General features: G+C 48.1%; 2 protein-coding genes across 4 annotated transcripts in view; one reads left to right on the top strand and one right to left on the bottom strand.

The window, feature by feature from the left end:
* SNX5 (sorting nexin 5) overlaps nt 1-6,509 on the bottom strand; it is a 28,659-nt gene extending 22,150 nt beyond the window's left edge. The window contains exon 1 of the mRNA XM_014593796.3: nt 6,422-6,509. Coding sequence (XP_014449282.1) covers nt 6,422-6,466 — 45 coding nt within the window. The 5' untranslated portion in view covers nt 6,467-6,509. The remainder of the gene's footprint in view (nt 1-6,421) is intronic.
* A 342-nt stretch (nt 6,510-6,851) lies between these two features.
* On the top strand, nt 6,852-19,564 carry MGME1 (mitochondrial genome maintenance exonuclease 1). Of its 3 annotated transcripts, none has more exons than XM_006260921.4 (6): nt 6,852-6,944; nt 10,439-10,564; nt 13,267-13,866; nt 14,747-14,966; nt 15,484-15,616; nt 19,186-19,564. In XM_006260921.4, the coding sequence occupies exons 3-6, from the start codon at nt 13,335-13,337 to the stop codon at nt 19,336-19,338; spliced, it is 1,038 nt and encodes a 345-aa protein (XP_006260983.1). In that variant the 5' UTR covers nt 6,852-6,944; nt 10,439-10,564; nt 13,267-13,334; the 3' UTR covers nt 19,339-19,564. The 3 variants fall into 3 exon arrangements, with proteins under 3 accessions (XP_006260983.1, XP_006260982.1, XP_019346578.1); XM_006260920.4 differs by having other exon boundaries at nt 13,251-13,866; XM_019491033.2 differs by having other exon boundaries at nt 6,853-6,944; nt 13,808-13,866.
* Nucleotides 19,565-24,811: the final 5,247 nt, after the last annotated feature.

Below are 24,811 nucleotides of genomic sequence, written 5' to 3'. Positions count from 1 at the left end.
AGAAGACTAAAGATTCTGAAATACAAGATTTACAATTCCCAGCAGCTAGTATTGATTACTAGCAAGGAAACCTTACTTTGACTTAACAGACTTTACTAGGGGCAAAGTCATTTCAAGCAGGTACTGACCTGCAGTCAGTAATAGCCATAAGGGAAGTCAGAGGATTAAGCTACATGCTTCAGACACCATGCTGCTAGCATGAAGTTGGTTTAAGTTTTCTTTTAAACTAGTAAAAAAAAAAATAAAAAAAAAAATATTCTAGACTCTTTTCATGCTATAGGGTTACAAATTTAGGCAACTATAACTTCAATTCTGCCACCCTGACAACTGTACATGACAGATCATGTCTAACAGTTTGTTTTATTGGTAATCCAAGCTTCATTTGGCCAGATCAATAGGATCATGCATGGTATACATACAATCCAATCTCAGCACTGCTATTAATAGCATAACAGCTGTATTTCCTTACCATGGGGTTCAACTGGTAAAGCTTATTGCTTCCATAGATGATTTTGTATTTTAAGCAATAAAGTAAGAGAGGCCAACCCTATTTGATTACATTACCATTGTTGCCTGAATAAAATTAAGGTGACCATCACAAATGAAGAACAGATTCTGAAGAGTCAAAAATCAACACCTACATTGCAGCAGCAGCCACTGGGGTTCCCAGACGTGGTGCATGGTTGTATTAATATAGTACTCTGCTTGTAAAATGCATGTACAGTGTTCTAACTATTTCTGCCCTTGCCATGGTTCAACATCAAGATGTCCCTTTCCCAATGAAGTCTGTTCTCATTAAATCCAAGGGGGGGGGGGGTGGAAAACAAGGCAGAAGTGTTAGACGATCAGCACTTCATCTCTTAACCTGCATCCTTGTTAGCCTGGATTGAAGTTTGCCTAGTTAGAAGTGGCAGTCATGTTCCACCCTACTGGCCAGGCAAGGGAACCAACACTGGACCATGGGTTAGCTGTGCAGTGTGCATACATACAGATACTTCCAAGGAAGCCATCAGGGCTATCTTTGTGGGTACGGTCCTAAAGACATGTGCCCCCCCCCCAAACCTACTAGAGCTAGCAGCTACAGCTGTGCATTTGTACCAATACCAACTGCCACCTGCCCATGCCCTGAAGCTCATTGCTCTTTGTACCAACATTCACATGAGCAACATCAGAAAGAGACAGTTCTGCATTAACTCAGTTATACATTGCAAGGGGGAAAAGAGGAAGAGAAGAAAGTCACCTGGCAGCTCAGATAGGAACTAGTGACCATCATGCCATCATTAACAATACAGTGGCAGAGCCAGCTGACAGTTTGCAGCAGGGGTGGGCAAAACAGTCTGCGAGTTGGATTAAGCCTACAGAGGGACTTCATCCAGTCTATGGTAGTGCCTGGGCTGGGCATGAGCAAGAGACCCATCTGGCCCATGGCATGTCCTGCCACCTGTAGGCATGCAGCAGGGCTGGGGCCACTCTGTGGTTGGACTACAGTTCTAGGTAGCCCAGGTGGTGGCAGTGTCTTCTGGGTGCTGCTGCCCCCAGCCCCATGGAAACTGGCAGGGACCTGGGCACACAGCCCTAGCCTGCCCTGCACTCTGCACCAGCTAGGACCTATGCACATAGCCCTGACCCTAGGCTGCCCCATGCCCATTCCAGACCTGCCTGCACATGAGAGGTGGCAGCAGCCAGGCAAAAGCTGCTGCTGGGCACAAGGGAAAGTGCAGCCACTTCCCCCTCACTGCTGCCAGGTCCTTCTTGTTGCAGCTGCCTAGAGCCCACACACGGGCTGCCCTGTGGCTCCTCTCCCCTGCTGCCACCAGCACCACCTCCCTTGTGCCCAGCAGCAGCTTCTGCCTGGCCAGTATTGCTCATCACAGGCAGGCCGGTCTGGAGCAGGCATGGGGCAGGCTGAGCTGGGGCTATGTGCATGGGTCCTGGCTGGTCTGCTCCAGCTGAGGTGAGTCCAGAGCAGGTGTGGGGCTGTGCAACTAGGTGCTCCTGGGCACTGGTGGTGGGAAGGAGCAGCTCTTGGCTTTTGCCAGGGGCAAGGGGTGTTGACCAGCCTACAACAACTCCTTAAGAACTGCCTATGTGGCCCATGGGCCCAAATAATTGACTACCCCTGGCTTACAGTATCTGTGCTGACCCATTAGTTAATGATCCTACTTCTAAGTTACCATAATATTATAGGAGTGTTGTCTGTTGTACCAGCCTTACAGCTCCCTGCATAGCTGGAGCAATAATACCCATGTCTGGCTAAGATGTTTGAATGGAAGATATTCCTGATGCCAGTTGCACCACCCTACATTTGTGGAGAACAACTCCAAATCACAGAAAACATTAAGGAACCAGATATAGCTTGACCCACTATGATGGCAGGCAGATTCAGCTCCATCCCTTGGGCAATCTGTATGCCATCGCTGGGCCTTCAACAGTAGATCCACCTGTGTGAAATTCCCTTTCAGTCTAATATTAGGCCTTGGAGCAGCTTTCTTCTAGGTGACGCTGGCCAAGGTGGGTTTGCCATTTGCACTTCAAGGCTAGTCCCAGTAGACCATTAAGCAGCACTACTTTTCTAGGGGTGGAGAGAGCCATAGGAACTTTATTCTCACTAGAAGGGATCTATCAGGAGCTGGTAGAACAAATGACATTTGAGTCTCCAAGAGTAGCACTATAGCTATGGCCTGCTAACAACCATCCATCACTGTATCCATGTATCAGCTCATTCTCTCCAACAAGCTTTACTCACCCTCCATCAGCCTCAGCTCAGGGATAGAGCTTCAGGATAGTAGAGCTTGTCCTGCAGGAGAGGGAAGGGTAACACTGTACCTAGCACCTCTCTCAGGACATGAAAATACACTGTTCAGAGGTTAAGCCTGCAAATATCTGGAACTTCCCAGACCCAGGGTCACATTGTTCATATATTACCACCAACATCCCAACTGAGGTGGTAGAGGGATTCTCTCAAGTTGTAGCAGTCTTCTATTTACGCATGCACATAAATGCAAACTTCTTAACAGAAATGACTAAACTACAATATATATATTCAATTAAGTTTACTATTACCCCAAAAAAATTGTTCATGTACTAGGATTTGACTAGAGACCCAGCTGAATTCTACAGAACAGCACTTGCCAGCCATGGGTACCAAGGAAAATTTGTTGAGTTCCAATTTTGCTGCTTCTTCCTTTTCTGGCTTCACATTACTTTTCCTTCCTACATGGGATTGTGCTGTGCTTTCCACTGCATTTCCAATTCTTCTTCCCCAACTCCTTCCACATATTTCATTTAGAGTCCTTTCTACTTCACCCCTCCTCATGGCCAAGTTTTTGTAACCTGTGTACCACAGATTCTCTCATATGAAACTTGCTTAAGCCACAGGCCATATTAGCCACATGCTAAAGACAAGCAAACTCTCCTTTCCTCAGCTGCTGAATTCCTACCAGACCGAGTGTGGGGACTAATCTATCAGCCTCCAGCTAGTATTTTCTAGCCCTTTCAACAGCAGATCTCTAATACCAGGCTCTCCATGCAAGGCCAGCTTTGGAGTACTCCATTCTGAACTCCACCCGCTCTTAAGCCTTTTGCTCAGCTTTCTAGCAACCAACCTATTCTTTGTATTAGCTGCTACCCATGAGTGTAACCACAGCAGTGAAAACTGGAAAGTCTGGAAAGTTCACAGCCTGCAGCAGCTCACTGAAGATGCAGGACCTTGGTTTGTTTGGCGAGTTCTCTACAGGCATATGGACCATGTTAAAAAAAAAAAAAAAAAAAAAAGGAAGGAAGGAAGTTTCAGTTCCACAGAAGCCAAGTTAACTTTTCTAGGAAGATGCTTACTCAGCCCATGGTAAGTGCTTTTTAAGCTCCAAGGGGTGGGAATGAGGTGGCAGCATATCCAGTGTCCTTGAAACCACAACTTGAGGAAGGAGGGGAAGTAGACGCACATTAAAACCTACCCCATCTGAAACTACCATCTGCCGCAGTTCAGGACTACCATCTTCTCTAGCTACCTGCTATGTTAACTTTGAACTTCCCAATTTAAGCCAAATGATGGACAATAAAACCAAGTTATGTTGCTCTAGTTAATCTTCCCCACACACTTGCACTGATTTTCCCAGCACTCTTCTGGCCTATATCAAAACACTACTCTATACAATCCCAAGGGGAGTGGTAGTGGAGGTCGCATGCAACCCTGCTCCCCACCAAGCTTGGAGGGGTCAGACACTCAGCCTGTTTAGTATTAATGGCCCACATGCCATTCATGTGAAATATAAGCTTCTGTTTAGAGTGGGTACCTGGCAGGACCTGCCAAGCAATTTTAGCATAATCAATTAACATAGTGTCACCTTCCAAGTTGAGACAGACCAGCATGGGCTGTTTCACTATTAAAAAAAAAAAATTCACTTGGCTTTTGTTTTCTTACTTACGCTCTATTATCACAAACATTCACTGCTTGAATGATTGGCATCCTTTTGTCTGCCAGAGACAGTGGATACTGCAGCCTATGGTATACTTGAGGGATTTGTTATTGCCCCAGAATTCAGTCCACAACATGAGATTTCTTGCCATAGTGCACAAACTGGTCCCCCCTCACCCCATCATGAGCACTGCTGTTAGAAGCTGCACAAAAACCATGTTCTATCCTTGACCATCTCACAGGCCTTCCTCCCTCTTTCTCCCCCCAACCCCACCAGTAGTTTCCCCTGAGGACAGAATTGAAAGAGGTCTGGCCATTCCAGGTTTATACCATGGGCCACAGTCAAGTAGAGTTTTACCCTCTCCATAACAAGTGAAAAGACCCAACGTGTGGATGTCAAGGTTTTCTTCCCCCCACTTTTGTTATCACAACAGTGAACAGCTGAAGAAACTAAAGGTTCTGGAACAGAACTCCACTTCTGAGGAGATCTGTTCCCCCAACCTATGGCACACACTGGTTGAAATGCATCAAAAAGTGGTGATACTGAGATAAGCAAGAAAAGGAGTCAAGATACATGATCCTCCATGGTTGCCATGAAGCTGCATGCAAAAATTCTCACTCTTTTCTGGCTACACATTAGAGCCAACTGTTTCTTTCAGAGGCAGACTTGAAACACCATAATGCTCTCTTAGCTATTGATCTGGTCTAAGGGCAAAACAGATACCCTATCCAGGGTACAAGCCACAATAAGCAGGAGAATTCACTATCACCAAAGAGACTATTCAAAAGCCAATAAGTTCACAATCAGTCTAGTAAGCTGGAGATCTTGCCAACACTAATTATCACTAGCTACAGAAAAATGCAAGCTACCTATAGCCATCATTTTGTGTTGTCAGTTATTTTCCATTCAAAGTTCCCTTTTTAATGATTTGCATATAGCTCTATGGTAGAGTTAAATAAGTGTCCCAGCAAATATCATGCTAGGACAGTGTCAGTCATTTCCTAGAATGAAGCAGTGACAGGGAACTGCCCGTCTTCAACAGATACCAACATGCCTAATAAAGTTGTCAAGTAAGGGTACTCAACAGCCAGCCTGCCAGCCAAATCCAGCCCACAGAGCCATGGTTTGCGGCCCACAGGGATCACCATGAGCTGGAAAATTTGGCAGTGGGGGGGTGACAGAAGCTCTAGGTGGCTGGATCCAGCTCCACCCAAGCCACTGCTACACAGCATGATTAGAGCCACCCCACACATCCAGACCAGATCAGACTGGGCTGTTCCCCATCCCATCCCTCCCTACACCTGGATCAGGCACCCTCCCCCAACCAATGCATCCCAGTCAAGGCTACTCTACCCAAGGCATTCATATTGGGGCTGTACTGCTCCCCACTCCCATGCATCTGGATTGCAGCTGCTCCACTGTGGAGCACTGAACTTCCCAAATCCCAAACCCACAGATTTATCATCATAAATGTAATCATAATACCCTCTCCTGGAACTTCCACCCCTCCCCTTGGGCAGACAGTGCACCCTAACACAGCCAGATCAGCTGCCTGCAACAGCAGATCCAGCCCACAGGCAAACCTGGCACCCAGGGGGCAAGTTACAGGGGAACCCCTCCCCCCCATAAAAGACAAGGTTTGAAAGTTGTAATCTGGGCAGTCTCTAATCCAATTGCTCCTTCCAATGAACCAGTTTAGTTCTTTTGGCAGACCCCTCCCCCCCAGAGTCAAAGTGCAATTTGAACCCTGCTGGCATCACCCATTCAGCCCATTGTGTGAAGAGACCGGGCACCACCGTCCTGCTGTGCAACCTGACAGCACAGGCCAGCCCGAGCACCAAGCTACGGGCTTCACAGCGCTCACAGGTAAATGCGACCCAGACACTGAACAAGGCGGCCTAGAGGCAACCCAGCGCCGGGTGAGGCTTCCGAGCCCCACGTCTCCACCGAGCCACCTCCAGCCCAAGTCCCCCCGAGGGCTAAACCCGCCCCCGGCCGCCCCGCACCTTGCTCTGTGCCTGCTCAGCACCCAGCGCCATAGTAGTATTCATGATGAAACACCACCACTCCCCGCCGCGCTCTGCCGGCCGCCGCCCCCGCCACCCTCATATAGCCCGAGCGCGAGCCCCGCCCCTCCTCCCGGCAGCCCCCGCGCTCAGCGCCATTTTGGCCCGCAGGCACCCCCGCGCCAAGGGAAAGACTTCGGGAAGCCATCTTAGAGCCGGGCGAGAGGATTACGCGAAGGCACGAAGGCGAGGCGCCATGAAAAGCCCTACCCTCACTTAAGATGGCGGGGGTATTAAAAAAGAACCCGTTCCCTCGCGCGCTGCTTTCCCTATGACGTCATCCCCGCCGCCACCAATTCCTGTTCTGCGCGGTGCCCCAAGGGCATGGCGGGACTTGTAGTGCGCAGCGGGAGGGGGCCCGTAAACGGGCAGCGGGCTGCGGACTACAAGTCCCGGCAGGCCATGGCTGTGGCCGGCACTGGCGGGAGAAGGGCTGCATGTGGCGGTGCGGAGCCGGGCACAGGTAAGGTGGCGGTGTCCCCTGGGGACCCCGGATCCCCAGCGCGGGGCACGAGATCCCGGAAGCGCGGTGTGTGCCGCCGTCCCCGCGCTCCCCGCCCGGACCCTGCTCGGCTTTCCGCTCCCTGCCCCGCTGCCATGTGCCCGCGCAGTCGGGGCGCACCGGTGTTGTCGGCTGTACGGTCATGATCCTGTTTGTACGGTCATGTCAGCCATTGTACGATCAGTAATAGTTAAAGCGTTCAAAATGCACAAGGGGTGTAGACTGCAGCCGTGTTGGTCTAAGGTTCTTTGGGTGAATCCGATCTCTTCTATTAGACCAACTCAGATAGTTGGGGAAATTCTTCTTGGCAAGCTTTCGAGTGCAAACATCTGTGGTCAGGCTGAGGAAGCATCTGCAGTTGGTGTGAGCTCTTCCTGGAAGAGTCCCACAGGTTGCACAATGCCTTGGTCCTGGAAGAGCACAGATCATCTGTAGACAGCTCACTGATGTAACACGTGCCACACCCAAGTCACTCTCAAGGACTCTTAACTGGCTTTTGTGTTTACTGTCTTTTGTTTAATATTTTGGAAAATATTTCATGTTCCAGGTCAAATTAGCCCAACTCCTTTTGATTAAGCAAGGCTCAATTGTTCAAACACCATATGTGGTACTGCAACCAGCAAATATCCTCCACCCCAGACTTTTTAGCCCAGACCTTCAGATACTTCCAAATCCATCAGTGGGCATCCTACGTGCAGGTCCAAACCCGGGGACTTGGGGTTCGGATGCCCCCCCAAGTTTCACTTGCCCTCAGCCAAAGGCTGCAGGAGCGAGCTAGTCCCCCAGTGCCATAAAAGAGACATATTACTCAGATCCTCCTAGAAACTGGCCAGTGGGACGCTAACAATGAGACTCCTAGAGGAGTCCTGTCAGCATTCAGACTGGGGTGCATGCTCCACTATACACTGCAATTTAAATCCATTTGTGCTGGAGTATTAGACCAGTACAGCAACTATGTTTGATCTTAGGTTTGCTGTGAGCACTTTCTTATGACTGCCTGCCTGGAAGTACAGAAATGCTTCCACTTTGATGACCCAGGTCTCACTCACTAACTGGCGACTTACAATGAGCAATATAAAGTAAATAAGACTTACTTGTACTTTTTGTCAGTGTACAATAGTTTTTCAGCAAATAAAATAATGTTGAGCTTCCAATGCAATAATTTCATATTTATAAGGCTACATTTGTCCATATTTTATTGGCACCAATAAAAGGAAAATTGACGTTTTCGGCAATTCGCTTTTTTTGGCTGATGTGGCTGATAATATTGCCGATAAATGCTGTGTGCATGTGCACAGCCAGGAATGCAGCCCAGCAGCTTAGAGAGGAGCATCTGGCTGGTAAGTCTATGGGGGGGAAGGAATATGGGGGTGCAGATTGAGGCCCCCATGGTGTGGGGGAGAGGGGCTGGGGCAGGGGCTTCATGGGCAAAACAAGGCATGGGATGGTGTTGCAGGTGGAGAGGGGGGATGTTCCCACTGCTGCATGCACCCCGAGGGAGGCATGGGGAGCACATGCCCCCCAGATCTGTGCATGGGGTGAAGGTGGGCTGCCCATTCAATGCCAGGGGCAGCACCGGGCTCTTCCTAGTGCGGGAGGAGGCAAGATCAGGGATGCGGGCAGGGCAGGCAGCAGCGGCACTGGGAGGGGAGGCTACAGCCATCCCAAAATTCACTGTAGCCCCGCTCCCAGCGCAACCACTGCCTGCCCCAAGCACAGCCCTGACTCAGCCCCCCATTCACTCCCCACCACCAGGAAGAGGCTGGCACCAGTCCCAAGCAGGCAGCCCACCCTCACCCCACAGACAGACCCGGGGGCACATGCCCCCTATGCCTCCCCTGGGATGTGCACAGTGGCAGGAGCTGGCTGCCTCATCCCTGCGGCCTCCTGAACAAGATACAGCTCCGTCCTGTGCTCCACCTGAGTTGTGCAGTGCTTGTCCCTGCCCCCGCCCCACTGCATCCCTCACTGTTGGAGCTGTAATCGGTCCCTGCCATGCCCCTTGCTCCCTGCAGACTTACCAGCCGGACTGTGCTCCAAGCTGTGGGGCTGCATATCACCAATCAGATTGGCATTGGTTGATATGGCTCGTTAATAATCAGCCATCAGTATTGGCCCAAAACATCTTTGTCGGTACACCCCTACATATTTAAAACTTGGCAACAATGGGGTGTGTATGCCACATGTTGGTCACCACTGAACTGTCCTGCTGCCAGCTGTGCTGGGAGAGCATGCCCAAGGAGTTGCAGTTCAGCCAAGGTGTTTGCCCCCAGGGACCGAGCAGGGTGGCAGCCCTCTCAGCTGCTGCTTCTGTGGGACGGTGCACAGCACTGGGAACCACACTTAGTGAGGCAGCGCTTGGCCTTTGGGAAAGAGTGGAGCCTTGGCACCTAGTTGGGGGTTTTTTTGTTTGTTGGGGGGGGGGTAATGTTTTGAGCAGGATTTATAGCTGCTGTAAGAAAGCAAGTGTCCTCAGAAACCTTTCTGTGAATGTTGTTTTATTTCACTACCTCCTTTGAAATTTCCCCCTAAATTCTAGTCTTAGTAATAAGCAGGGTCCTGGTTTTCTCTGATTTAAAAAAAATTAACCCAAAATTCATATTTTTCCATGATCAAAATGAAACGCCACTATGTATGTATCCATATATTAGTGGCGTTTCAGTTTAATCACGGAAGAATGTGGATTTTGGGTTACTTTTTTTTAATCGGAAAATTGGGGATTTTTTTTTATCATGGAAAACCAGGATCCCTGGTAATGAGTATAGAGCAGGAGTGGGCAAAGTCCAGCCCATGGGCTGGATCAGGCCCATGGCAGACTCTCTTTCCCAGCAGCCCCTGCTTGTGTTGCTGTGGCTGGTTTCCACGGAGACCCCAGGAGCAGCAGCACCACAGGGCCAGGGTTTCCATGGAGACCCGACCCAGCAGCTCTAGTTGGGTGCACAGCTGGGAAGGGAGCTGCTCGGGGGTTGAGATCTGGCAGCGGTGACCACATGGTCTGGAGCTGGGCAGGACTGCTATCCACTGTCTGCACATCTCAGGCAGGGGCATTCAGGCAGCAGACCGTGGCTCTGCCCTGGTTCCAGACCGCACTGTCACCACTACAAGATGCCAGCCCCGGGGCAGCTCCCTGTCCAGCTGCACACCCTACCAGCACCACTGGGGCTGGTCTCCATGGAAACCCCGGCCTCACACTGTCATGATGCCACCACTACTGAGGTCTCCATGGAAACTGGCTGCAGTGACATGGGCAGGGATTGCTGGGAAATGGGCTGCTAGCCAGATCTGCCATTTTGCCCACCCCTGGTATCAAGCTTTTCTTTGACAAGTGATCCTGGGTTCTTTACACACAACCCTCACCATTGCGCAATGCACAAAATTCAAGCTATTGAATATGTACCCATGAAAAACAGCCGTATTTAGTTCTCAGGATAAGTAAGGCTTTTTATCTTCTGTAGGTCACCCACTTGAGGTCAGCTAACAAAGGCGTAGTAGCTTGAAAGCTACCGACTTGCTGCAAACCCTCAAACAAGGCTGATGGTATGAGCAAAATCTTCCAGCCATGAAAATTATTCTGAAGCAAGGTCAGTTGTAAGCTTTAAATCAAAATAGCTGTTCCTGAATAATTCCATGTGGGATGCTCTGATTCCAGAAGAAGAGTACTGTTTTCTAGTTTAGATTCACCCACTTACTCTTGAATAACTTAATGTGTAGGTACACCCCTCAGGACAACAGATACTTTTTGTGATGAAGCTTTAGCTCCCTGAAACAAATTGCTTCTCGTAACAAATCTGACCTTCCTAAGGTAGCAGTTTTCTACCTTTGCCACTTCTTATCTCATGTAGCAGGTAGTAAATCCAAATAGTTTTCAGAATGTATGCCTCTGTCATAATTTGCCCACATTACTCCTTACTCCTTATCCAGCCAATGACAAATTCTGTCAGGTAACCAGTCCCAGTCAGAGACCGGGCATAATTATGTTTTAAAAAAGAATAAAATAAACTGCACTCAGAACATAAGAGGGGACTTAGAATGCCTTTGGGAAAGAACCAATTGCTTTAAATCCCCTTAGAGAAACTTCACGCAAGTGGACATATATTTGATTATAGTAAAGAGAAGACCCAGAAAGCTTTTTCACAAAGAAAGAATTTGTTAAGACTAAGCTGGCAATAGAGACCAGGAAGTATAAGGCTTGCATAAGGCTTATATAAGTATAAGGAAGTATAAGTATAATCTAAGAAGGATTTGAAAGTCCTGAAATAAAATTGGTTTTGATGATAAGTACTTCCTCATGCACTATGAAAAACATCACAGGTTTCTTGCTGAATAGAAAGTGGGCAGCCTCTGTATTGTATAAAGAGTAAGACTGTATTGGATGACATGTTGCTGTTGATTCAAAATAAAAACTAATGCAGAATTGATCTTTATTTTAGGTTTTGCTCAAGAGGTGTATTCCTCAATTAATTTCAGTGAGATATGAACTGGCCAGAATTTAGCCAGCTGCACAAAACCATTCTAACCCATTGCTACTGTGAAACTGTCCAGTACACTTGACTGATTTATTGGTGGCAGCCCTTGCACACCTCGTCATCATGATAAAATGGTTTAAATTGATTGATCTGCTCTTCCCTGCTTCACCTGACTGCTTGATTCTTGTGTGTGAGCAGTGAAGTGAACTTGGCAGGAGTCTGAATGTCAACATGCTTAAAGCAAAATCTGTGTCAGTTTCCCATTGCTGCACACTGAAAAAGGACAACTACAACTGGATTTAGCTGAAACCTTTTTTTTTAAGTGGATCTGCTTGTATATTGTCTTCCTGCTGTACAGTATACTGATTAAAAGAGAAAATGCACATTTTCATTTTCAAAATGGTTAGAAAGGGTTCCTTATAAGACACCTCACTTTTGCTCAGAATGACAAAAATACCATTCACTAAATGAACTAGACAGCCAGTAAATGAATTTGGCTTGCAAATTAGATGTTATGTCATCATGAAAAGCAACTTTACACTATAAAAAAATGCAAACACTTCTGGGATGGAACAACTTGTATTCTCTCTGGCACGACTCACTATATAATGCTAAAATCACTAGCAAGTCTCACAATGATAAATTGTGCATACAAGTAGCTCTTAATGAGGCTGAATAAGTTCCTGCCCCTTTGTCATTGGGATTGTTCCATCTGTAGAGTTGTATGTTTGGTCCCAGCCTTGCAAATTGTCCTGTGATGCAGCCTGCACCTGAAAAGAGTCCTGTTGGTGTCACTGGTGTGCTACATTAGTACAAGGATTTGCTTGCCTAGAATAGCTTGTAAGATTGGAGCCTTTGCCTTTTTGTGTCCAAAGTGCCTAATATTTGGACAGTGCTTGCAGCACTGTATGGGACATTCAGTGAAAGAAAAAAAAATGCCAGAATGTTTCAAGAACAAAGGCTGATGATAGCCTGTAACATGCATCACCTGTATGTTTTCTTTGCAAGTAACTTCAAGTGCCATGGGAATCCTTTTTATTTCAATGCAGCCATTCACATGCCTAAAATCTAAACACATGCATAAGTTTGCAGGATTGGGGTCTGAAATGGCAAATGCAGTGTAAAAGCCAGGCCATAAACTAGACAATCTGGTCTGCAGCCCTTATTAGAGAAATTTGCTAGAATGTGTTAGAATGAAATAGGCCTATTTTTTAACATTGGGCTAGGGAAAAGAATCCAACTTTCAATTGCAAAAAAAATCCATGTTCACCCGAATTTGTATTTAAAGTGTGCAAATGCTTCACATTTATCTCCTTTCTTTTAGGGCTTTCCATGTCTTGGCTCTCCAGGTTCCAGCATGTCCATAATGCGGTAGCCTGTCTTCTCACTTACAGATCCACTCAAACTTTTCTCTCAAGTCTTGCTTCATTCTCCCTCCCCAACTTACCAGTTTCTCTCTCTTCTCATCCATTAGAAGTGTCCCCTTTCTGGAGTCAAATGCTTCTGTTCCTGTTGTAAAGAGTCTTTCTTTTTTTCCACTGCAGTTTCTGCCACTTGCAGCAATCTTCTCGATCTATCTTATTGCAAGTCTTGGTGAAAGCATGTCTTTTCCCATTTTTCTTATTTTCACTTGGCATCTGCTTTGACTTCTCCATGTTACTGTAGCATTTAACTCAAAAGTATGTTATACTACTGTTTATTTGAATGCATGACTGCATATAGTGCAGCTTTTGTTTGTTTTTGTTTTTGAGAGAGACGATGCCTTCCTAATAATAAATTACAATAACTCTTCAAATGGCAGGATTTTTTTTCTACAGTTGGATGTTATAGAAGGTTTTGAAAGTACCTGATAGAAGAAAGAAAACAGTAAGCCTACCCAATACAAATGCAGCTTTGTGGAATCAAATCACTCCAGCTATTTACCAGAAAATGTGGGATACAAAAAATGCTGTTGACAGAACATTTTTGTAAAAAACAGCTCCCACATGCTTTTCTGGTTACCTCTACCTCTCTTCAGAGCAACAAGAAAGATGGTTACGAACAGGTTAGCAAAAAATACGAGGACCTGCACCGCTCTGTCACGTCTTTCAAAGATAGGCCTCGAACCCCAGAAACATTATTTAAAGAAGATAATTTGATATATGGACCAGTGATTAAATGCAGGGCTCCAGATAAGGCTGCTGAAGCAAAAACTCCAAAGAACTGGGTCCCTCTATTAAATCCTAGTAAGAAAACTGTGCCTCTAACCGATGACCCAAGGCTCCCACTGAAAGTTAGTTTAGGAAAGCACAGCATACCCAGTGTGACAAATGTCCTTCAGCAGACCATGTCAGCAGAACAGGCCTTTTACCTGAACAGGTGGAAACAGCAGATGATACTGAAACTTGGAGAAGATGGTTTTGCAGAGTACAACAAAAGTAAGTCTAACTATAACAGTTATAAAAATGATGGGCTGGGTCAGGCAGAGTGGAATAAGAGTTGAAGGTTCCTATGCTTTTCCTTGTAGACTCCACTCCACTGTTTGTGGTAGTACTTGCTAGAATCAGCAAGAGGTAAGTGAGGTGGGAAATATCTGTGGAACATGGAAGATGCTTTTAGTGATACTTTTTTGTATGTGTGGGCATAAAGTTGTTGGTGTAATCTTCCAGCCTAACAATAATTATATAAGGGTCTTAGGATGCTTAGAATTCTAGGATCGTAGGAGATGACAGTTTGGCAGACTCTGATGTTTGTATCCATGTATCCAGAACTGGAAGGCAGACTCCAGTGCCCACTGACCAATTCCTCTAAATACACCAGCTAGCTTAATAGGCCTAGGGCTCTAGCTACAATATACTGGCTTGCTAGGTGCTCTGAATCAACAAGCATTTGGAAAGCCATATGGCCTAGTTTATATGCTGAAGTGTTTTTGCAGTTATGGACTTCAGTATGTAAAACTTTCCATTAAGTTTTCAGATTTCTGAAAAGGCATCAAAACTAAAGCAGCAAAGGCCTGCTGAGATGTCTAACCATGGGGATGCTAATTATTTTTGTTATAGCTAGAGCAAGGTAAATGGTACAATACATACATGAATTTATGCTGAACAGAAAAACTGATTTTGCTTTGTTGTATTTACAACTACTAATTTATGGTGGCATTTATTAGTTTACTGTGGCTTAATAGGGCTGCAGGTATAGATGCGGAGACTTTACTGCAGAGCTAATTAGGCAGCTCCGCAGTAAACATCTTGTGTAGACATGCCTGTTGTGTATTAAGAGTAGGGTCTTAAAGATGGTTTTTGTTGTTATGTTTTTCAGACATCCTCCTTCAAGGGAAGCTTTTTCATGCAGCCTTGGAATATATATGTCAGTCTATAGAGGTCCCTCAGCAGGAGCTGGAAGATGCCATTGTCTCTGGCTACGTGGAAAGTGTGCAACATGTCCTGAGAGATATGAGTGGAGTAAAAGCTCTTGAAAGTGCTGTCCAGCATGAGACTCTTCAATATCTGGGCCTGGTAGATTGTGTGGCTGAGTATCGGTGAGATGAGTGTTCTTGTATAAAATGAAGTATTGTCCAAAGTGATAGCTTGCAGGCTAGTCAGGGTTGTTTGTTACTATATGGCTCATAGACATGGGGAGCAGTAGCTGGGAGGCTGATTGGACTTGTGGGGAGATGTTAGAGAGACTGCTAAGATGAAGGGGCACCTAATCAGCAACACAACAGTGGAAAAAGGCATGTGAAACCAGAGGTCCTGATAACGGGAGGACTGCTCAGCCCATCACTGTAGCAGCCTATCCCCATGAACAGACTCCATGACCCCAAATATCATCCTCCAGAACTGCAGCAGGCATAGGTAGTACTTGGTCCCCTGGACTTAACTCATCTCTTCTGAAGAGGACCTCTGGGTGGCACCAGCAAAGTGATAACAAACAACATTTTGTCACTGGGAGCTGGGAGAAACTTGTTCGCGACTAACATGTTTGTGTGTCATGTCGTTTTATTATAGTCATTTAACATAAAATAAAATGTTGCCTTCTCTTGCTACATTGTACAGGGGCCAGTTGTGTGTGATTGACTGGAAGACATCGGAGAAACCTAAGCCATTTCTACGGAACACATTTGACAACCCGTTACAGATTGCAGCCTATGTTGGAGCCATAAACCATGATGCTAATTATGACTTCCAGGTTAGTGGACTGACTGCCTGCTGAGATGAGCAGGAGTTGCCATATCGCTATTGCCCTTCTCCAGTATAGAACTGTAGTTAGGATTTCTACATTTGGGCCAAGAATCTGCAGCCTGACCTGGTTTTGCTATAATCACTGCTGAGCATGCTGCCTTCCACTTTGCTGCCTCATTGCTAAGAGCCTGATTTTCAGAAGTGGGGCATAAAAACTGAAGTCACTGGGAGCTATAAGTGGTCAGTCCTTTTGGAAAGCCCAACCCTGAAGCAGAAGGCCAAGTCGCAACAAAAACGCAAGGCCTGGCCAGTACAAAGGGAGAAAAAGATCAGTCTTGCTCCCTAGTGCTTTCTGTGATTGAATGACACGTGCAAGCAAGTAGGAAGTGCTAAAAATAGTTGAGAGGACATGCAGCCAGGGACAGGGAATAACAACACCTGCCCCAGTAGCTTCTAGAGAGGGTCTTTTTCCCTCTGCAGTTGACAAGCATTTAATTGCATCCTTTTCTGAAGTAAGGGGTGGCACTTCCCTTTCCCTTACCAGGTGACTAAGAGATGTATGTTTATAGGCTCCTTTTAATGCTAGATCCAGTCCTATTTGGCCTGAAGGATTATAATTCCTTGTGTCAGCCCTTGAAGAGGAAAAATGAGCAGAAGGAAAATGCCAGAGGCTGCTCCCAGTCGAGGATTTTCTGGGAAAGTGGGGTCCAACCTTTTTGGCAAGCATGCCACAAGTTAGCCCTACACCCTCCCCACATGCTACTCCAGTCCCCCTTCTGCCGAATCCATTCTTCTGTCTGCCCTGTGCTCCCTGCCTGATCTCTTCCTCTGCTTCCTGCCCTGTCCCTGATCAGTCAGGTGCCGCACACAAAGACTGCTTGTGCTACTTGTTTCCATGCCAGAGGCTGACCACCCTTGTTTTAGAACAGGGGCAAGCAAAATCTGGCCCGCAGGCTGGATCAGGCCTCCCAGATCATTCTATCCAGCCCCCAAGGCCCCTAAAAAAATTAGAAAATTAATATTTATCTGCCTCTGGCTGCCTGTCAAAGATGACAGGAGTCAGCAGCAGTAGGACCCAGGGGGAGCTGGCAGCAGGACTAAGCAGCAAGGCAGCCCCCCCCCCGGCCCACCTCCCCCACCCCAGCTGGAAGCCTCTCCCTAGCAGAGGTTTTTGATCTGGAACCCTGGGGCTAAAGCCATCCTTTGGTGGGGGAGGGGAAGGGTGAACTGGGGCATCTGCCCCAGGCCTCGTGCTTTGGGGGGCCCCGCGGAATCGGGTGAAAGCTGGGCAGAGCAGCTGTGGCCCTACCCATCGCAGTGTTAAAGGGGCCTCGCACAGGCTTATTTGCCTCAGGCCCCATACCCACCTACAGTCGTCTTTGCCTGGGGCTGTTCCTGCCTCCCTGTGCCAGAGGGAAATTCAGATAAGAGTGGGTGGGGAAGGACTCAGGGAAGGACCATGGGCAATTGCTCCAGTCCTCAGGACTGAGCCAGGCCAGCTCCTGCAATCCCAGCAATGCAGCCGGGAACCATGTGGTACCTGAGTAGCAGGTGGGCGGGGCGGGGAGCAGGGAAGTGGCTGCAGAAGGCGGGGGTTGGGGGGAAATGAACAGCAACAGCTGGGCGGGAGCATGGGGCATGTGCTGGTGGGGCCTAGAGCGGGGCGCCAGGAGAGCAAGGTCTGAGCCAGCAGGGGCTCTATGGAGCCGGGCTGGTTTCCTCCTCTCCCTGCTGGCACAGCCCAGTCTGGCTTCATAGAGCCCCAGCCAGCCTGTGCCCCACCTTGGAGCCCCTGTCAGTGCAGGCCTTGCGCTCCTGCCCAGCTGTCATTGCACTCTGTACACCCATTCACTGCCACTCTTCTGCCACCTGCTGCAGCCATTTCCCTGCTTTCCTGCCTGCAGCTGCCACCACTGGCACCAGGGGGTTTCTGGCTTTAGTGCTAGGCTGCAGGACTCAGCAGGTACCGGCCCGGCCCCCATGATTCTCAGCAGGCTCCGTGCGATGCTAGCTGGGTTAGTCTAGTTCCTGCTGCATCCTGCGGTCTTGGCCATGCAGCTGCGATGTGATGCCGGAGTGGGGAGGGTGGGGGACAGGGAAGCAGCATGAGAAGGGCAGCAGTAGCAGATGGGATTGGGAAGTGGTGACGAGCAGGAGTCCAGGGCCTATACCAGGGCCAGGAGCGGTAGGAGCACAGAGCCCAGGCTTGGAGGTGGACTAGCTGAGGATCTGCCTGCTGTGGGGGGACTGTGGGGAAAGCCTTCCCCAGCCACCCTCCCCCCACATACAGGCCCCCCACAAACCCCATACCCAACCACAGCCCAGACATCCACACACACACCCCCACAGCCCCCACGCCTATCCACCCCTCCATACACACCCACACTCTCCCCTATACCCCACCCACCCACAATATACAAGAGTAAGAATTCATTTTAAGCTATTATACTGTCACCTCTGTGTATACTACATAAACACATGTAAATCAGGACAAAAATATTTTTTGACATGAAATTAATGAACGTTGTAGTACATGTTTGATTTTTAAAATATAGTTTGGTCTTTTTCTGGGTCTGAGATGGCAAACCCCCTTGCTGAAAGGAGTACTTCTGGGGAGCAAGGGGAGGGATTTCTGGTGGCAAAGGTCAGGGGCTAGGGGGCAGGACTTTCAGTCCCAAGATGGCAGTCAAGGAGCAGGGCACCTGCCAAGGGAGTGATGGTTTGCCAAAACTCAGGAAGTGGCCCTCCGCTCGGCCCCATTCTAGAATAACCAATCAGTCAAAATGAGCACCTGTGTGGTACCAAGACATATTCCGCTAAGCAATACAGGGAGTAGCTAAAAGATGCTGTTCCTTAAAAATAGCTCTTTAACATTCCTTGCAGCTAATTTTTATGGGGTTTTTTTTTCATTTCACAAACCTGAAAGATGTTGGGAGATACAGAAGTCGCTCTTTCTGTATTCCTGCTCTGTTGAATGACCTTTGTTTGAATCTCTGCTGGCAAGATGTAAAAGTCAGTGGTGATTATCCAGTGTCCAAAATGCTCTATCATAGGATTGCTCAACCCCCAGCCCGTAGCCCAAATGCTCCCATCCAGGCCTCGGAGCTACTCACAGGTTGGGATATTTGGTTGCAGGAAAGCAACCCCCCAACCTGCCAAGTTCCCAAATTCCCTACCCCCCGCCACCTGTGCTGAGGTTGGGCCACGCCCCCATGTGGCGGGATCAAGGCCCCACCAGCTGGATCTGGCCAGGAAATGGACCAGGCGCAGCCCATCCAGCCTGTGGGGCAGAAAGATTAAAGCAGTGGTGCTCAGCAGGCCCACAGGACCTCATGCTGAGAGTTTGCTGAGTATCTCCAATGCCCATTGAAGTCAGTGGGAATTGTGAGTGCTCAGGACCTTTGAAAACTGGCCCCAAAAACTTTATTGCAAATAACATTGCCACTGAGATGGGTGTTTTTTATTTTAGTTTTACATGCATCTACATTTGTACATGTTCAGCTTAACCTTTGGATCAGCCATCTGAAAATGTATATTGACAGTGAACAACTGGTGATGCCATGTTTTTTATCACAGGTTAACTGTGGGCTCATTGTGGTGGCTTATAAAGATGGCTCCCCTGCACATCCACATTTCATGGGCATGGACTTGTGCTCTCAGTATTGGACTAAGTGGCTGCTGCGCCTTGAAGAATATGGGGAGAAGAGAAAGAATGATGACATGAGCTGAGTAGTTTAGCGAAAACCAGTCTGAACTTGAAGCTGAAGCAGGATATCCTGGATTGTAGCCAAACCTCTGACACTGACTGCCTCTTTGACCCTGGGCAAATCACTTATTACCTCTGTCCCCATTTCCCCATCTGTAAAATGAGGATCACTTGTGCCTACCCCACAGGGATCTTAGGATGATATGATGGGGGACTGAAATAAATAGAAATTAAACTTTGTTGTTTAAATTTTGAAGCACAATTTATAAAGCTTGACACCAGTAGAATACCTTTCACAATGAATAGAAGCAAAAGACAAGCTTGTTTAAGCAACTGTTGCAGAAGAGTGTATCTGAAAGTGAAACTGACTGTGAATCTAGACAAAACTAACTTTGTTGTTTATTGTATTCTCTCCACTTTGATAATGCAACAAGGAACAAAAAGGGCATAAATAGTGAAAGCAGACTGGATTTCAAACATGTTGGGTTTTGTCAGTCTCCAAGGTACTGGTAACATAGGAATTGAGTCTCTTCACAACATGTGTCTTTTTATGTGAATAGCATCCCTTTGATGCTGATAGTGTGGACACCAAGTACGTGGGGGCCCTGGCTCCCCTTGGGAAGAGGGCTGTTGGGGCCTAAACTTGAGGAAAGGAGAAAAACCTGGGAAACCACATTTCCTCTTATAGGCCGGCAGAGTTCCAGGCTGCTTGGGCCGAGGTGGGGGGACGACAGGGAGGGTGATCGGAGGCAAGGGGTGCCATGTACATATGCATGCACACGGCAGCCAAGCAGTGGTGGAGAGTAGCTCTCTTCAAGTAAGTCAGGGGCGGGGCCAAAGGAGCATGGGGAGGGGGGCAGGGGAGCATAGGCTATGGGGTGGGAGGAAGGGGGCGGGGGGGCACATGCCCCTTGAGATTTCTGCACCCACAGCAGGATGCAGGGCTGCAGCAGGGCCAGACCAGCTCCAGGCAGGAGCCACCTCTGCGGCCCAGTGGGCAGGATCATGGCTTACCAAGGTGAGGCGACAGCTGATACAATTTGAAAAACTGCAAACCTGTCCTGGGCAGTTGAGAAAAGAGCCTGTTGGCTTCAGCTGTACTATAACTGTGTGCGTCAGCTTTCCCAGTTGGTTTAATATCCTTGTTTCCTCTGTCTCCTACAAAGACTCTTTTTTGAAAATCTCTCAGGATTAGATGTATATACTGAACCATAATTCTAAAACTCAGCTACCAGGACCAGTACCTGAAAAGGTCTGAGCAGTTTTTGTTGAGGAAGTTTAAATCTGTAGCTAGAAAACCATACTATTTGATTTGCAACTTCTCCAAAGCACATACCAATGAGGAAGACTATGCAATGGAACAAGACTCCCAGTGTCATTGACTGGTTCAGAATTGGGTGGTTACTCAAGATAGAATTAGATTCAGTAGAAAGGCTAACATGCATGCCTAAAAATTAAATTTAGATGCTATCCCAGCGTTACTGTGCTAACATTTTCAGGAGTTCTGTCCTGCGAGTATCTCCTGGCAGTCAGACTTGCAGTGTGGATGTGGCAGTTCAAATACATAAAGTCAGAGGTGGGCAAAATACGGCCCACAGGACACATCCAGCCCATGGGACCCCTAAAAAAATTTGGAAAATTAATATTTCTCTGCCCTTGGTTCCTGTCAAAAATGACAAGAACCAAGGGCAGTAGGACCCAGGGGAAGCGGCCCGACCCTGCCCCCCAGCTAGGAGTCCCAGCCCAGGGCTTCTGGCCTGGGAGCATGTGGCTAGTGGCTACCCGGGTGCAGGAAGCTCAGGTAAGGGGAGGGGGACCCTGGGCAAGAAAGGAGCAGGGGGGTGGGTGGAGAAGTGACCCCGCCCCACCCATGCAGTGCCCCACGCTGCAGCTGCTTGCAGCCCACATGCAGGTGCCTGTTCCTGGAGCATGGGGCACCAAGTGTGGGGCGGGGGAGAGGCTGCTTCCCCCCCCCCCACAGCTTTTCCCTGGGCTCCTTCCCTGTGCGGAGAAAAGTGGCCCCTCGCCAGCCCCGTGGCCGGCACCCCGTGCTGCAGGTGCTCGCAGCCCGCGCAGGGTTGTCCAGAGCAGGCACAGGCAGCCCCAGGCAGGCTGCGAGTGGCTGCAGTGCGGGATGCATGGCATGGGCCAGGCAAGGGGCTGCTTTCCACACAGCCCCCCCCACCCCGCACTCAACACCACCTTGTAACCCAGTTACAAGCTGGTGTTGAGTGTGGGGAAAAGTGGCCCCTCGCCTGCCCCATGCCCGGCACCCTGCGCTGCAGCTGCTCGCAGCCTGCCTGGGGCTGCCTGTGCCTGCTCCGGACAGCCCCGTGTGGACTTTGAGTGCCAGGCCACAGGGCGGGTGAGGGGCCACTTTTCCCCACACAGCACCAGCTTCTTCCCTGCTGGCGAGCAGGGGGTTGGGGCTGTGTGCTGCCCCCCACCTGTACCGCGGGGCTGGGGGGCACCGGGAGTGAGCAGGTGCAGGAGCACAGGGCCCCGCACAGGTGTCCCGGGACTAGAGCCGGCGGGGTCCAGAGCAGGGTGGCAGGAGCGCAGGGACCCAGCCGGCAGGGGCTCTATGGAGCAGGGTCAGCTCCCCACTCCCACTGGTGCTGGCCCTGGGACATTGGTTACCAAGATGGTGACCAGGGGGTGGGGCACCTCTCAAGGGGCAGGGCTACCCATGCGGCCCTCCACAGCCTGCCAAAATTGGGTAAGCGGCCCTCCGCTCAAAATAATTGCCTGCCCCTGCACAAGGTTCTGGGCAACATTGTGTGGAAGGGTAAAGCAGTAAGAATCATGAAGATGGACACAGAAAGAGATAACTCAGTGCAGAGAAAGTAGAAAGCAGCAGTGCTAAGAGGTATTTGGGTTGGATAATGTACAATTAGGGTGGCTGTGGATTCCATAAAAATCAAGAGGCTGCCTAACAGGGGAAAAAAAAAGCAGGTTTGCAAAAATAGATGCTCGTATCTTGTTGTTGTTACTTGATATGACCACTAGATGGCTCTGTGACATCTTGCGTCCCAGCCTGAATGTGGCCCATGGTAATCAAAGGAGAAGAATTTGGAGCAGAGGCTGTGTGCAAGCCTGTCTGTTGATTTGTCTCCTTTAAAATACACCTTGATAAGTAATATGGATGATTCCATGTGCCATAACTCTTCCTAAAGCCATGTATTAGGCACTGAAGAGCTAATCCCACACTTTTACAGTCAGGTGGATATGATCAGCTCCCTAGTTTGGGGGCCAGTGGAAGGTGACTCTTGAAGTCCCAATGCTCTACCCAGGTTTTTAAACTAATTTAAGTATTTCCTTAAGGAGTAGTGTGTGATTATGATTTCTATTTTTTTTTTTTTTTGCAGTGGGTGGGAAGGTGGGTTGAGTAAAATATTCATGTACCTGGACAACAACTACTGTAGACAGCTCTGCTGATTAGATAAAGCTCTTTAGCTTATTTCCATACAGGAATAGCTACGAAGCACCTTTATACCATTATAGACATGTTAGGGGAATTGTACTATTTAACTATACTACTAAGTTTAAGAGCCAGAAATGAGTTAAGTGCCTAAATAGGACTGGGCAGGCAAGGTTCTTTGGGTAGATGTGATATCTTATTGAATCAACTGAGTAGGACTGGAGCACATAAATCACTCCTAGACTATTTTGAAAATTCCTTCCTTAGAGCTTAACTTTAGGCACTGTTTTATTTTTATTTAATCTTTGATGGCTTTATTTAACTATTTTTAGGGAAGTTTGGGATTCTTCTGCACATATGCCGATTATAAAAATCAAAATTTACCTTTATTAAGAATGCCAACATATATCAATATATTATCATAAGGCTAGAGAGAAAATACCTTACATGTAGCCTATGACTTGTAGTAATACAATAGCTCATCTTTCCTCGTTTATATATTTAATCAAAGGGCTATGTTGTGGCTTTTTTGTAATTTATAGTGTAACCTTGATGCAATCAGTTTCAAAAGAAAGTACAATAAAATTCACTTCCAGGTGTATGTATGTAAAACCCAAAGTTATTCCATGACCAGCTGTGAACTGCATCCATACTGTGCCGCATACACCTGATCTTAAGAGCTAAGTAGGTCTCACTGTGACTAGTACTTGGATGGGAGACTGTCTTGGAATGCAGGCATGTGCAAGCCAAGGATTCAGAGCCAAACTGTTGGCAAAAACAAAACCATAGAAACCAAACAACGGGCAGTACTTTGGCTCTATTGTTAGTAATGAATGGATAGGAGGGGGGAAAAAGGCAAAGGTATAGGAGGAAGTTTGTAACATGATATCTTTTGGAAAGTGGGTACCATGTATGAGGAGATGAGGCTAAGTATCCTGGTACCCTGGTAAGGAATTCCCCATCCCACCATTTGAATTTATTCTATAGCCTGCTCTAAGTTTTGATAGGAAAGCTAGCTGAGCTAGCTTGATACCTCCAGTCCTTCTTCAGACTGTTCTCAGCAGAGGAAGGAATACACTGCCCAGCTCCCATAGAAATGAGCAAGGCATGGACAGTCCTGTTCTGGACGGGAGCGGAATCATTTTTGAGGGAGTGCAGTGGGGAAGCTTCCCAGGTTACGGAAAAGCCTTCAGAAGGAGCAAGTGGCAAATATCTTCCTCTTACTAGAAAGTTCTGGGAGTTGATACAATAGTTCATTGCCGGGTAAAGACACAAATCCTCTCTCTCCCCTCCCATCCACAGCCCTAATATATACTCTATTTACCTGAATCCAAGGCTTCACATTTAAGACAATCCTCCAATAATTAGATTCTAGACATGGACAAAATTATAAATTTGTTATAATTTGCCATGTATAGAATCTAGTTTTTGGAGGTTTGTTTTAAACTTGGTGCCCTGTCCTGTCCCCCACCACTGCAGTGAAGCAAGCAGTAGCAGAGGGGGAGGCAAGGAGTCAAGTGGCCTGATGCCTGCCCCTTGTGGCCTGTTTCCACCCCCCCACCCACACTTGCCCTCCTTGCTGCCTGCCCTCCCTACAGTGCCTACACTCCCTGATGCCTGCCTCTGGCCACACAGTAGTGGTTCTGGCAGTGGCAGCTCTGGCCCTGGCCCCAGCTCCAGAGCCAGGACTAGAGTTGCTGCTGCTGCATGACCAGGTGGGGGCCAAAGGCAGCATGTCCTCCTTGCTCCCTGCCCTAGGCCAGAGTGGGCCTCGGCCAGAGCCAGAGCGGGCCTCGGCCAGAGCCAGAGCGGGCCTCGGCCAGAGCCAGAGCTGTACTCTTGTACTCAAATCTAAGCTTTTTTTCCACATGTTTAATGGGGATGGCCGGACCTTGGATTAAAAAAAATATAATAGAACAGCGATTCTCAACAAGTGTGCCATTGCACCCTGCAGTGGTTTGACACCCTTTCAAGGGTGCTGTGGGGTACCACATAATGTTACCACTGTTAGGTGTAGAAAACCTGATTCACAAGATAAACCCAGAGATTTCAAGTTGGAATCCAGAGCGCCAAAA

This window comes from Alligator mississippiensis, chromosome 1 (genome assembly GCF_030867095.1).
Source record: "Alligator mississippiensis isolate rAllMis1 chromosome 1, rAllMis1, whole genome shotgun sequence".
NCBI classification, from domain to species: domain Eukaryota; kingdom Metazoa; phylum Chordata; order Crocodylia; family Alligatoridae; genus Alligator; species Alligator mississippiensis.
The sequence above is the reverse complement of the archived record's forward strand: the minus strand, read 5'-3'. Positions and strand labels throughout refer to the sequence as shown.